Here is a 13,817-nt window from a genome sequence, read left to right as displayed (position 1 = left end):
CAAAAAACACCAAGTGTGGGGATTCTTATCCCCATTTGACAGACTAAAGCCTTTGAGGGGAATTTTCTACTTATTCGTTACCAGTTAATTAACCAGGGCACCTCTCTCCACACTAACCGTCCCAGAGATGCCAGCACCTCGAGGGATGATCCTTCCCCAGGGGAATTGCCCAGCCTCCTGGCCTGGACCCTGCAACTCCAGGGGTGGCCAATAGATGGCGGAAAAGGAGTGGCGAGGGACGCCCACAGTGCCCTCCCACACGCCTCCCCAGGCCCTGGGGCATCTTCCTGCCTTTGCTTCACAGGCCCTGCGGTCCGCAAACGAGGTTTGAATGGCATTGGTTCCAGCTCCAAAACCACATTTCAGTTTTTATGCTGCTTGGAGTTGGATTCTTCTAAACAGCAAGACATCATTCTGTTCCTTTCCTTGCAAACAGACAAACTCAGTCTGAGCAAACTGGAGGCTATGCTCCCCAACTGCTCCCAGCCCACTGCCCCCCCACGGCCCACCATGGCCCCGGCTCAAAGATTCTGTGAGTTTTAGGGCTGGAAGTTCCTCTCTGGGATTAGAGATCCTCCAACCCCATCCAGGAAACGGAGACCAGAGGGCCCTGAACGCCACGGGTACAAGGGATGTAAAAGTGGATTTAAGTGGAGCCCACCCAGGCCCCTGCTCCTTTGTTCTGGCTCAGTCTTCTTCCTCCCCACACAGCAGGTAGCTGACCCAGGCACAGACAGTCCAGGAGCTCCTGCCCAGCCTGGCTAAAGTGTGGGGCATTAGAGATGACACAGGCTGGCTCTGAACACTGGCTCTACCACCTCTAGGGCGGGTGACCCCAGGCAAGGAACTTCACGCTCTGAGCCTGTAAATTAAGCCTGACAATAATCCACTCTTCATAGCCATGTTCTGGGGACTGAATGAGAGTCTGTGTGTCCCTCTTCTCTCCTCTGTTCAGACTCATCTTTTCCCATCTCACAATGAGCCTCTTGGCCTCTGGTCTCATCCCCCTCACTCAACGTCCTCTTCATCCTGCAGCCTGATGAGTGACTGCAAACTCAAAACTGTCAGTCTCTCTCTTGTTTAAAGGCCTCCAGTGGCCTCCCAGTACATTCAAAATGAAGCCCAATTTTTCTCTTTGCATTTAAATCCCTCCATGATCTGACTCCAATGACCTCTTACATAATCACACACAGTCCTGAACCTCCTGGGGCAGTTTTGTTAACTGACTTGCCAGCCATGACCCTTCACCCACCCCTGTCTTTGTCCCTGCTGCACCTGAAGTGTCCTCTTGCATCCTGTCTATCTGGCAAACACCTGCCTGTCTTTCACACTCAAAATGCAGGTAGACTGACTTCTCCCAACTAAGGCCCCCATGGCACCTGTTCACGGGGGTTCATGGATTAGCTACAGTTTGTGAACCTGCTGAACTGCGAGTTTTAGAGTGTGTGTATGTGTGTGTGTGTGCGCGCGCGCGCGTGCATACAGGCACTTTTCTGGAAAGGAATCCTGAGCTTCCAAGGAGATCTCAAAGGATCAACTCCAAGACCCAAAAGGTTAAGAAGTTATTTTTCTCACAAGGAAAAAATATTTTTTTCCATTTCTTTAATTCTTTATCTGTATGAGATGACGGATGTTCGCTAAACTGATTGTACTAGTCATTTCATGATGTATGTAAGTCAGATCATCATGCTGTACACCTGAAACTTACACAGGGCTGTATGTCAATTATATCTCAATAAAGCTGGGAGGAAAAACATTTTTTTAAATAAAAATACTAAAACCAGAAATTTTTTTGAAATAAAAAGAAATAAAAGCCAAAAAAGGTTATTCTTCTTGATCTGACCATCGAGCTGGACACTAATCCTGCATGCCCTTTCTCGTTGGCAGATTATATATCAGTGAAAAGTTGAAGAAAGGTTAGGTAGCAGCATCGTAGGCCAGACCCTCTCGTAACATCCCCACTGTGTTGCACATTGTGGACACGTCTCCCTTTTCTTTTTGACCACAAGTCCCAGAAGGGCAGGGACTGTGCCGTCTCTACATCCCCCAGGCCCAGTACAGGGCTCCCCTCCCCCAGCCTGCCCCGTCAGAACTTACTACAGATCAAGGCCACAGCCATCCGAAGCAGCTTGAATTGACACTTCATGCCTGACCAGTTCTAGGGAAAAAGGAGAGAGAGTTCCATTAGTTCCAGATCAGACCACTCCTCTGCAGAGGTAACCCGCTTAGGAAAATCTGACATTTAAAAAAATCATCTCCATTAAATCCTGAATGAGCCGGTTGTGGTTTTGTCCCAGATCACACCAGCATGGCTTTGAGATTTCAGGCAATGGTAAGTTTATTAGTGTCATAAAAGCTCTCAAGCTGCACGAACAGAGGAAGAGAATCTAGATCCTGGGAGATGACAGTCCTTGTTTCCCTCACACAGATGTCTTGACGGTTGCCTCAACTGCTGGGTCCCACGGTTGCAAGGGGATGCAGGACAGCAAAGCAAGCCAAGTTAAAGCAGAGCCATCAGGATGATAAAAGAACTCAAAATCCTCCATCTGAGGAACGAATGAGGAGACGACTCAGGGGTCAAGTTCATTGCCGTCAAGTATGAAGTGAGTCAACGCGGGAAAGGGCATATTCAGTGTAACCTGTAAGCGGAAGACTCAATGGATGAAAACTTCAGAGACTTTTTTTTTAAGCTCAGGATAAGCTTTCATTTCTAATAAGCTGAGCTGTCCAAACAAAGATGAAGTGATCCATGGGATGGTGAGTTTCCCAACATCGAGGGGTTCAATGGGGGCTTCGCATCACTCAGAGGGGATGCTCAAGAGAATCAGGCATTGGAAATGGGGTGGGCCAGATGGCCTTCAGACAAATCCCTCTTTCCCCTGAGAACCTCTGAAACTCTGAACCTCCAAAGCAGATAATCGAGTACAATTACTCACTTTACAAAAGGACTGTTCAATTTACAAAAGACTGCGCCACAGGGCTCCTTTGAGGGGCACTCCTGCAGCGCTTTCAAAGCTCGATTCCATTTACCCAGAAGCAGAAATGAGCCTGGAATCTTCCTGGAACACATCAGTCCTAGGGTAGGAGGCAAGTGGGGACAGCGAGGGCTTCTGTTCCCTCCCACCCACCTCCCCTGCTTCTGCTGCCTGGCCCAGGCCCAGCTCAGGGGCACGTCTTGAACTCCTTTGACATTGGGGGACCCATGCGTGAAACTTGACAGAGGCCCTGAACACTGGCATGTACAATAATGTCTATGGAAGCTTCACTGGACCAAGCAGGATGCCGGGAAGCTGCCAAAAGACAGAGAAATCCTGCCACATTTGGCTTCTTGCCCTTTGCCTCCCTGTTATTCCCTATTATTCCTCAATGACCTGAACCTCACAAAAGGCAAGGTGAGTGACACGCGGCCCCTCTTTAGGTGGGGGAGTCTAACCTCTGCTTGCTGACATGTTCTGTGCTAAAGGAGCAGACGGCAGGACAACACTGTCACCTGCTGGCATCTGCCCCCAGGGGACCCTCGCTGGGAGACAGGCAACAAAACGGGAGTTGGTGCCCTCCACCGGATCTGGCCACCTAACCCGAGCTAGCTCATTTGGCCGAAGGTCAGTGGCCCCTCAGCTCCTCTCCAAGATGAAGCCCAAGGATGGGAGGGTCCTTGGGAGTCACCTGATGGGCCATCTCCACCCAAAGGGACACCCCTGCCAACAAGCTGACAAGATGGCCCTCCAGCCCCTGTGACCGGGAACTCACCACGTCCTGAAGCAGCCCCGTGAAGGAGCTCCACTCACTGAAAAGTTCTTCCTGCTATTGTCCAGGCAGGCTTTGTCTCCCTGTGAGGTCCACCCATGGGTTGTCATTCTCCCTTAAATGTGACACCCATGTTCACAGCAGTGTTATTCACAACAGCCAAAAAAGTGGAAGCCAGCCAAGCGTCCATGGATGGATGAATATAGAAACAGAAGGTGGTGTATCCACACAATGGAATAGTACTCAGCCTTCAAAAGGAAGGAAATCAAGACACATGCTACAACTTGAATGAAACTTGAAGACATTACACTAAGTGAAATAAGCCACTCACAAAAAGACAAACAGTGTTTGATTCCACTTGTACGAGGTACAGACTACAGAGGTAGTCAAATTCATGGAGACAGAAAGTAGAATAGGGGTTTCCAGGAGCTGGGGGAGGGAGGAATGGAAGTTGTTAAATGGGTACAGAGTTTTTGTTTTGCAAAATAGAAAGAGTTCTGTGGACAGATGGCGATTCATATGGATATGGAACACTTCTAAGATCCCTTTTCCTCATAAAAACCCTCTGAAGGGGCTTCCCTGGTGGCGCAGTGGTTGCGAGTCCACCTGCCTGATGCAGGGGACACGGGTTCGCGCCCCGGTCCGGGAGGATCCCACGTGCCGCGGAGCGGCTGGGCCCGTGAGCCATGGCCGCTGAGCCTGCACGTCCGGAGCCTGTGCTCCGCAACGGGAGAGGCCGCAACAGTGAGAGGCCCGCGTACCGCCAAAAAAAAAAAAAAAAAAAAAAAAAAAAACCTCTGAATATTTTACCTGAAGTCTCTTTCACTGTGTTCTGAGTGACAGTATCAGGCAGAGTTAAGTCTAGAATGTATTGGCCGCTCTCTCCTTCAGCTGAGGTCCAGGTCCCTCTGGGCCCTATCTGGGATCTGTCTAAAAAAGCACTGTCTGTATTTTTGGTCTGGCAAGACCACTGGTGTGGTGGCTCAGAATTCCTTTTTTCTAGTGTCCTCATTTGTAAATCTGAGATAACAACAGTACCTAACTCATTACCCACCTCATGGTTTGTTGCGAAGGTGAAATGAATTAATACGTGTAAAGAAGAACACTGTCTGGCACGTGGTAAGAGTCATCTAAGTGCCTGATAGTATCTGGACCTGGGGCCAAGATGGTGAGTTTGCCCTGCAGAGCGGCTTCAAAACTTCAGAATCTCTGCTAAGTCAGACAGAGAAAGACAAATACTGTATGATATCACCTACATGTGGAATCTAAAAAAATTCAACAAACTAGTGAATATAACACAGAGAACAAATGAGTGGTTACCAGTGAGGGGGGAGGGGAAATATAGGGATGGGGGAGTGGAAGGTACAAACTATTAGGGGGTAAGACAGGCTCAAGGATGTATTGTATAATATAGCCGATATTTTGTTATAACTGTAAATGGAAAGTAACCTTTAAAAATTGTACAAAAATAAAAAAATTTTTTTAAAAAGAAGCTTCAGACTCTCAATGACCTTGGAGGAGGCCGGGGGGCTCCAGTTTTGCAACATGGCTCCCAGGACCAGCTTCATCTACCATACCTGCCGAGCCCTGGAAGGCTCTGAAGTTTGCCAAGCTGATCTAGTCATCCCACTCTGATCTGCACTTGAGGGTCCAGGTGGGCAAGTGCAAGGTCACAGTGAGTTAATGTCAAGCTTGACAGGGTTCCCAGTCCAGGGCTCTGTCCGCCCACACTTCCAAGGCAGGGTCACATTCTGTCTGTCCATGCTGGCTGCCCCCAGAGCTGAGCAAACATCAGTAAATGAGCAGCCTCCCAGCAGCTGAGGGGTTAAACTAGAAAGTCACTCCTTTCCACCAGCTGCCTCATCTCCCCCCCTCCTCCCCATTATTCCCTCCAATAAAATAAGCACAGTGAAACAACAGGAGAGAAGGAAAAAAATCTCACACAGAGCCAGCGCTGCTGCTGCTATAAATGTTGAAAAGCCTGCAGGCCCCTGGGAAATATAAACTTTTTTCAGGTCCTTTAATTTCATTCTCTACCAGAGCCTCACAGGGTGAGATGGTAACTCACCAACGACAAACAAGGCAGTAACCAGTCCCCTAGGCATCTTGCTCACCCAGTCAGTCAAGAGCTCAGAGGCTGAAACCCAGGAGAGGTTCTGTTCCCAGACGGCTTTACATAACCCCAGTGGAAACAATTTCTTGTCAAATCACTTCAAGAAAACCCAACACAGGAAACAAGGAAAGCGTGACACAGATAAAAAAGAAAGCACGACACAGATAAAATTACATTTTATTAAGTAAAAATCCTACAGAAGGATTTTTACTTAATAAAATGAACCTTATAACAGAAATCTTCTGTGACTTTTCGACAACAATCTTTCCTTGTGCTTTGACAGTATGGTTCCATTTGCAAAAATTTAGATCTCAAATGTTTTAGAAAAACATCTATCATATGGGGCAAAGTTAAAGAAAATATCTTGTATATTTAAAAATGAGGGCTACCCTGGTGGCGCAGTGGTTAAGAATCCGCCTGCCAATGCAGGGGACACGGGTTTGAGCCCTGGTCTGGGAAGATCCCACATGCCACGGAGCAACTAAGCCCGTGCGCTACAACTACTGAGCCTGCACTTTAGAGTCTGCGAGCCACAACTACTGAGCCCGTGTGCCGCAACTACTGAAGCCCACGAGCCTAGAGCCCGTGCTCCACAACAAGAGAAGCCACCGCAATGAGAAGCCTGCGCACCACAACGAAGAGTAGCCCCTGCTCGCCGCAACTAGAGAAAGCCCATGCGCAGCAACAAAGACCCAATGCAGCCAAAAATAAATAATAAAATAAAATAAATAAATTTTTTAAAATTAAAAATAAATAAATAAAAATGAAACTCTGTTCTATGGGCCCCAGCAAAAGGCAATTAATAAATTATTCGATTATGTGTGCCTTTATACTGCTAGAATTTAAAATAAGAAGTCTTGATTACAGGTCTTTAATGCCATCCAGATCATTTGCTGAAATATTTTTTAGATTTATTCCTTTGATGTAAACAAGCGTTTTGAAACTCAGAGTGTTTTTTATGAAAAATAAGACATACTTTAATTTAAGGCAGAATCTCTCACTTAAACAGAGTCCTGAGAACAGAAGTGTTCAACATTTTTCTGTTACGTATCTGAAGCATAAAGGACACGTTTTCAGATTATTCTCTGTACAGATATCAGGTGGAATTTATAAAGATAAAGAATTATATGTATAAAAATATATAGGGCTTCCCCTGGTGGCGCAGTGGTTGAGAGTCCGCCTGCCGATGCAGGGGACACGGGTTCGTGCCCTGGTCCAGGAGGATCCCACATGCCGCGGAGCGGCTGGGCCCGTGAGCCATGGCCGCTGAGCCTACGCGTCCGGAGCCTGTGCTCCGCAACGGGAGAGGCCACAACAGTGAGAGGCCCGCATACCGCCAAAAAAAAAAAAAAAAAAAAAAAAAAAAAATATATATATATATATATATATATAAATACACACATATACATACAGGGTCTCCCAGCTGTCTGGTGATTTGTCACATGAAAAACATTTTCACATCCAATTTTTTCATGTCTTTCTCACAACTACCTTGCGAAGAAGGGATTACAGATGACAGAACAGAGTCCCTGAGAAGTTAAGGGACTCAGAGCTATCAAAATGGTGATACCAGTCCTCAAATCCAGATTTCCTGGATGTCAAGTGCATGTTCTTTTTCCTTTTTGTTCTGATGAGGTGCTTTATTGGGACACACAGACAAGTCTTCATTTTGGAATTAAAAATCAATAGTCTAGGGCTTCCCTGGTGGCGCAGTGGCTGAGAGTCCGCCTGCCGATGCAGGGGACGCGGGTTCGTGCCCCGGTCCGGGAAGATCCCACATGCCACAGAGCGGCTGGGCCCGTGAGCCATGGCCGCTGAGCCTGCGCGTCCGGAGCCTGTGCTCCACAGTGGGGGAGGCCGCGGCAGTGAGAGGCCAGCGTACCGCAAAAAAAAAAAACAAAAAACAATAGTCTAAACATATACACACTACTATATATAAAATAGATAATGAACAAGGACCTACTGTATAGCACAGGGAACTCTACTCAATATTTTGTAATAACCTATATGGGAAAAGAAACTGAAAAAGAATAGATATATGTATATGTATAACTAAGTCACTTTGCTATACTCTTTTTTTTGTTTTGGCCGAGTGGAATGTGGGATCTTAATTTCCCGAGCAGGGATCGAACCCCTGGCCCCTGCAGTGGAAGTGCAGAGTCTTAACCACTGGACGGCCAGGGAAGTCCCTGCTGTACTCCTGAAACTAATACAACACTGTAAATCAACTATACTCCAATATAAAATAAAAATTAAAAAAAAAAAGAACTCTCCCCATACATTTGCTAACATTCTGGGGAAAAACAAATCGATAGTCTATCTATTAGGTTGAACCACATGAAATTGCCAATGCTCAAATGCTTCTGACCCACAGAAACAGCAATTTCATATGGTATGTCCTAATGTATCTCTGAATTGCTGGGCACTGAGCTAGCTTGGGTAAAGGCAGCCTCTTGATGAATGGAAACTGACCTAAAGAGGAAGTGAGTGTTTTTCACTGTCCAATAAGCACCACACAACTTTCTAAGGGAAAGGCTACCTTATGTCACACTCCAGGGGACCCCAAAGCTCCCCGTTGGTCAGGGAAAGCCACGTCCTTCTGTAAGACCGCTGGGCTCTTGGGTGGGACAGCTCATCTGCACAGCCACAGGCTACTTGCAGAAAGAAACATAAACTGGAAGAAAACTGCTCTCACACCCCCCTCCTCAACCCCATGCCCCAGCCCTCGGTCCGGGTCCTAGAGGTGGTCTGCCCTCACCACAGGAACTTCTGGGGCATCGGGGCTGCTTCCCAGGTGGTGGGAAGGGGTGGAAAAGGTCATCGTTATGAAGTCCTGTTTGCCTCTTCTTTCTTAGTTGTGTTGGCTCATCCCCTTCATACACAGATGCACCTTGGGGGGAAGGGGAAGGGGAGGGTGGCCTTTCCTCCCCCCTGCAGAAAGGAATTGGGGCAGGGGGAGGGGGGAGTGGCAGAAGCAGAATTCAGAGGAAAAGCTGTATCTGGGGAAAGCTGTGGCACTGATACAGAATGACCCATTTAAAGAGCCATGTGAGGCGGCCCTGGGCTCCCAGGTGTTTAGCAGACCAAGCCAAGCACCCCGTGTGTAAACATACTGTCACACACCCACCCGCCCCTGCTGTAGCTCTCTTTCTCTCTCAGTGTACAAAGGGGACTTTGGCGCAAAGAAAGGGGATGGTGCTGAGGAGCAGGCTAGGTGACAGTGGCAATAATAATGAAGAAATGGGGGTGGGACTTCCCTGGAGGTCCAGTGGTTAAGACTTGTGTTTCCAAGACCTCCATAAACTGCTGTCCCTGAGCATTCACACATCTGCCATGTGGGTGACGACAGTGATGGAGGAGAGAGGTGAGAGCAAGAAGACCCCAAAGAGAAGCTACTCCTTTCCTGACAGTCCCTCTTGCCCTCCCTCCGGTCCTTCTCTCCCTCCTTCCCCCCAATTTAGTGGGCACCCTCTGCCATGTGTCCAGCCCTATTCCAGGCACTGGGGAAAAGATGAGTAAGATCTGGGCTCTGCCTGGGGGCTCCTGGGCAAGTGGGGGCATCAGACAGGGTGAGCCAAGCACTGCCAGTGACTCCTCTTTCAGCCTCCAAACTTCAGACTGCTTCTAAAACAAGGAAGCCGTTTTGACCTCCTCTGAGACTATTAGGTGGCTTCCAATTGCTTGCCTCGAAGATCCTGTCTCTATTCTGAGTGTACCCCGGCCTCTTCCGTGGGGAGTCAGAAATTAAGTTCACACTTACACTGAGTGGTCATTTTCACTTTATGTCATCGATCCCATCTCATCCCATTTCACAGATGTAGACACTGAGGCACAAAGCAGTAAAGTCATTTGCCCAAGGTCACTCTTTAGGAAGTGGGTAGCTGGGATTCAGATCTAGGAGGAATAACAGCTCCTGCTCTTAGCTAGTTACACTAGATTGCTTTTCAGGAAAAGGCAAGGAAGAGCATGAGAAATGGAATGACGGCGTCCAGTCGCTTTGAAGGGCTGGTGGAGGAGAGCGACGCTAGAATGACTGCCAGGAGATGTGGGTTCAAGTCCCCATTTTGCCACAGATTTGATTGTGGCTTTGGACAAATCACTTAACCTCTCAGAGCCTTCTTTCCTGTTTGGGACTTTTGATGAGATCATCTCTAAGATCCCTTTACTTTTTTTTTTTAATTTTTGGCTGCGTTGGGTCTCTGTTGCTGCAAGCGGGCTTTCTCTAGTTGTGGTGAGTGGGGGTTACTCTTCGTTGCGGTGCGCGGGCTTCTCATTGCTGTGGCTTCTCTTGTTGTGAAGCATGGGCTCTCGGCGCGCGGGCTTCAGTAGCTGTGGCATGCAGGCTCAGTAGTTGTGGCTCACGGGCTCTAGAGCGCAGGCTCAGTAGTTGTGGCACACGGGCTTAGTTGCTCTGAGGCATGTGGGATCTTCCCGGACCCGGGCTCAAACCCGTGTCCCCTGCATTGGCAGGCGGATTCTTAAGCACTGCACCACCAGGGAAGTCCCTAAGATCCCCTTACTTTTAACAGCCAATGACAAACAACAAGTTACAATTACAACGCATGCTAGTGGTCAAGGATTTAAACTTTTTAAAGTCACTGAGTAGCAAACAGTTGGAATAGGAAGATGGGCAAAGCCATGGCTGGAGAAAATATGAATCATATATGGAAGGGTCCCACTGGAAGTATCCCGGCAGAGGGCGAGGAGTGTCCTTAAACTCAGCTACTGGCCAAGGCCACCTGGTGCTTGCCAAGCCCGGGCTGGAGCGTGAAGGAGGATCTAAACCCCAGCTCCAACAGATTAACGCCAGGCCCAGTAACAGCAGAGGGGAGGCCAAGAGAGGGCTGCTGGGACAGGGGGTGCTCACCATCACGATGTTGGCCAGATGGGCAGAGACAAGCGCATACACCCCTCCAGAGGAGCCCACCACTGGTGCGGTCATGTCGGCCACAGACACCGCCAAGGACCCTGGTACAGAGAGAGATGGAGAACTCAAGGATGCTGGAGTCGGCTCCCCACCCCAGTCCCAGGCCCTCGGATGCTGCAGCCTCGGGGCTGAGACCCCAGAGCAAGAGGCTCGCTCTCTTCCTCCCTTGATCGCATGTCACCTCGGAGCTTCCTAGAAGATTCATTTATGGCTGAAAGAACCATTTGGTTCAAACTTCTCCTTTTACAGCTGGGAAGCAAAGCCTCAAGGAGAGAAGTGACTTGCCCAAAGTAGAACTCTGCCACCCAGATCATCTTGCCTGGCAATCCAGCCTCCCCTTGTGCTATCTCAGGGTTCTGAGCAACGACGAAAACAGTAGCAGTAGTTCTTGCAGAAACAGCCACCCCTTATGGGGCACTGTGTGTCAGACACCGGCCAAGCATTTTACAGACATCCTTTCCTTTGACCCTCAGGCCCACCCTCTGAGGCAGGCACTAGTAGCCTCACTGCAGAGATGAGGCTGAGCCCAGAGTCACCTGGTAGGAAGGGCTGGAGCCAGGATATGAGTCCAGGTCTGCCTGACACAAAGCCCGTGTGCTCTCGGCCTCTCTAGCAGCCACTCCCCAAAATGGGTCAGAGGTCAACCTCCACCCTCTACCCTCCCTCTCCTCAACAGCATCCAAAAACCTGCCTAGCATCACCTCCAACCGAGTGAAATGACAACAGGCCAACAGGATCTCCAGAGCGGGGCTTCTTTGGAGGAAAAACGTCCTTGAGAAGTCCCGGGGAAGAAAGAAAGATGATGTCACACCCTCTGGGGGAAAGGAATGGTAGAGACTCTTGGTCTGGGGGATGATAAACTTTCATCCTGGGAGGGAAGCTGGGCAGAGAAGATGATGGGAAATGTGTTGTTCTGGTCTCATTTAAGTGTGATCAGTGCTTTGGCTTTCAGGGAAGGACACAGGAGACTAAAAATAACTGGGAGTTAGAACCCAGGGCTCAGAGGATGAGAGGTGGCTGGCCTGGGTGAGTGTGCAGAAATCACCACTGGAAAATGCCCGCAGGCTCAGAAGCCAATTAGCTGCTGCCTGGGTGGAGAGAAGAGGGACAGGCAGAAGGCCAAACTCTGCAGGCCCTACAGGGCTGGAGGGTTCACTACTTAGCAGGAGGCAAGGCCCGGCCCGGGAACCAGCGTGCCTGACACCCTGGGCGTGGAGAGGCCCCTGCAACGTCATGTGCCTTCTCCCTGGCTTGCCGTCACCCCCAGACCACTCTCAAAGCTTCTTGTCTCACTGAGATCCTTGGAGGAAGAGATCCCCACAACAGATTCTTAGTCTCAAGGGGAATGTCATCTCTCAGGAAAATACAAACCATCATGAACTAAGGACACCCAAGTCCTTCTCCCCTCCCAGGGCAACTATAAATCTTTCTTCTCCCCTTTCATGCTTTCCCTCTGGCTTTAATTAGGTATTGATCTATTGTCAGATAACTTTCTTTTTTTTTTTTTAACTGCCTAGCCATGGGGTCAGCCCTATATAACAGGAAAAAGAAAAAAAAAAAAAAAATCCCAGGATGGCCAACGGGCAGGCAGTGGGATCTGCATGACAAAGGATTCCCATGCTCTCACTCTCCCTGGCGGCAGGGCTGGCCGCAAAGGCTGCACTGCAGGGCTGCACAGGGCTGGCTGCCCATTAATTACCGTCTGGACAGAGGAAGCCCCAGCCTCCTCGGGGCTGGCCTCTCTCCTCCACGTGAGTCCGCACAAACCGGGCCAGATTCTGCTCCCTCGGCCTCGCCGGTGGGATCCACCAGGACAGGGAGGCGGCAGGGAAGCCCCCAGGGTCCAGCTTCCGTGCACTGACCTTTCCCTCACCCTAAGGATGGATGAGAGTCCTGACCCCAGGACCAGAGGTCAGTCTGGATTGGGGCAGGATTATGGGATGGGGGCGTGACTGGTTACTTGTGTGACCCTGGGCACAGCTCCTGAATTCTTTGGGCTTCAGTTTTCATATCTGTGAAATGAGGAGGTTAGTCTGAGGCTTTCTAAGTTTTGAACAGTGAGACACTGTTTTCAAAGAAACCTGACTCACACCCCTACCCCACGGTGCAGAGAGCTGCTCTGGCTGAATGGGGATGGGACCTGGGGAGTAAAGTCTGCCACCCACTGGAGGGCATCTCAAGGGTTCCTTCCAGATCAGAAATACAATAATCCAAGTCTTGGCCTAAGATCCAGGGTCTGAGGTTCGGATCCTGGTTCTAGAATCTGGAAGGTGACAATCTGGATCCACCTGCCCTCCATTTGTGGTAAAGACTTTCCTTGGGCTTCCCTGGTGGCGCAGTGGTTGAGAGTCCGCCTGCCGATGCAGGGGACGCGAGTTCGTGCCCCGGTCCAGGAGGATCCCGCATGCCGCGGAGCGGCTGGGCCCGTGAGCCATGGCCGCTGAGCCTGCGCGTCCGGAGCCTGTGCTCCGCAACGGGAGAGGCCGCCGCAGTGAGAGGCCCGCGTACCGCAAAAAATAAAAGAGAAAGACTTTCCTTAAGTGACTGCAGATTAGACCTGGACTCTAGGGACTAAGAGAGGTCAAGTATAAATGTACGTATGCATATCAATAAAGTAAGACAGGTCATCCCAGGACAGAAAGCCAGGGCCAGGCAGGATTCCCGATGAACGGAATGGATCACAGCTCAATAAAGGCCAGTGTGAACTCCTGGAGGTCATGGGGGCAGAGGACGGGGAGAGAAAGGCGAGCCGGAGTGACACGCCACACCTGTACATAGCAGCAAATCAAAGGATCAGTGCTAGTCAGGGCTATGAATTTTCCCCCAAAACCCTGGGTCCATGCCAGCACGGGGATGAATTGGTGACTTTGCCATAATGCACAGCTGCGATAATTTTAGCCTGGAAAATTTAAAGCAGGTGTTCTCCAGCATCTCCCTTAGCCGTTAAAAAAAACCCCAAACAAATCCAAATAAAAACTGGCAGAACATCTACCTTTAAGCGGTACAACTTTATTTATGTACGTACTCTTT

General features: G+C 49.5%; 1 protein-coding gene across 2 annotated transcripts in view; it reads right to left on the bottom strand.

The window, feature by feature from the left end:
- The window catches only part of RHBDL3 (rhomboid like 3), a 43,020-nt gene that overhangs the window by 1,311 nt on the left and 27,892 nt on the right, over positions 1-13,817 (bottom strand). For both annotated transcript variants that reach the window (XM_029212728.1, XM_029212729.1), the window contains 2 exons: positions 10,728-10,828; positions 2,098-2,158 (listed from right to left, as the gene is read on the bottom strand). In XM_029212728.1, coding sequence (XP_029068561.1) covers positions 2,098-2,158; positions 10,728-10,828 — 162 coding nt within the window. The remainder of the gene's footprint in view (positions 1-2,097; positions 2,159-10,727; positions 10,829-13,817) is intronic.

This window comes from Monodon monoceros, unplaced genomic scaffold, assembly GCF_005190385.1.
Source record: "Monodon monoceros isolate NGI ecotype Baffin Bay Population unplaced genomic scaffold, NGI_Narwhal_1 Super_Scaffold_9, whole genome shotgun sequence".
NCBI lineage: Eukaryota > Metazoa > Chordata > Mammalia > Artiodactyla > Monodontidae > Monodon > Monodon monoceros.
The sequence above is the reverse complement of the archived record's forward strand: the minus strand, read 5'-3'. Positions and strand labels throughout refer to the sequence as shown.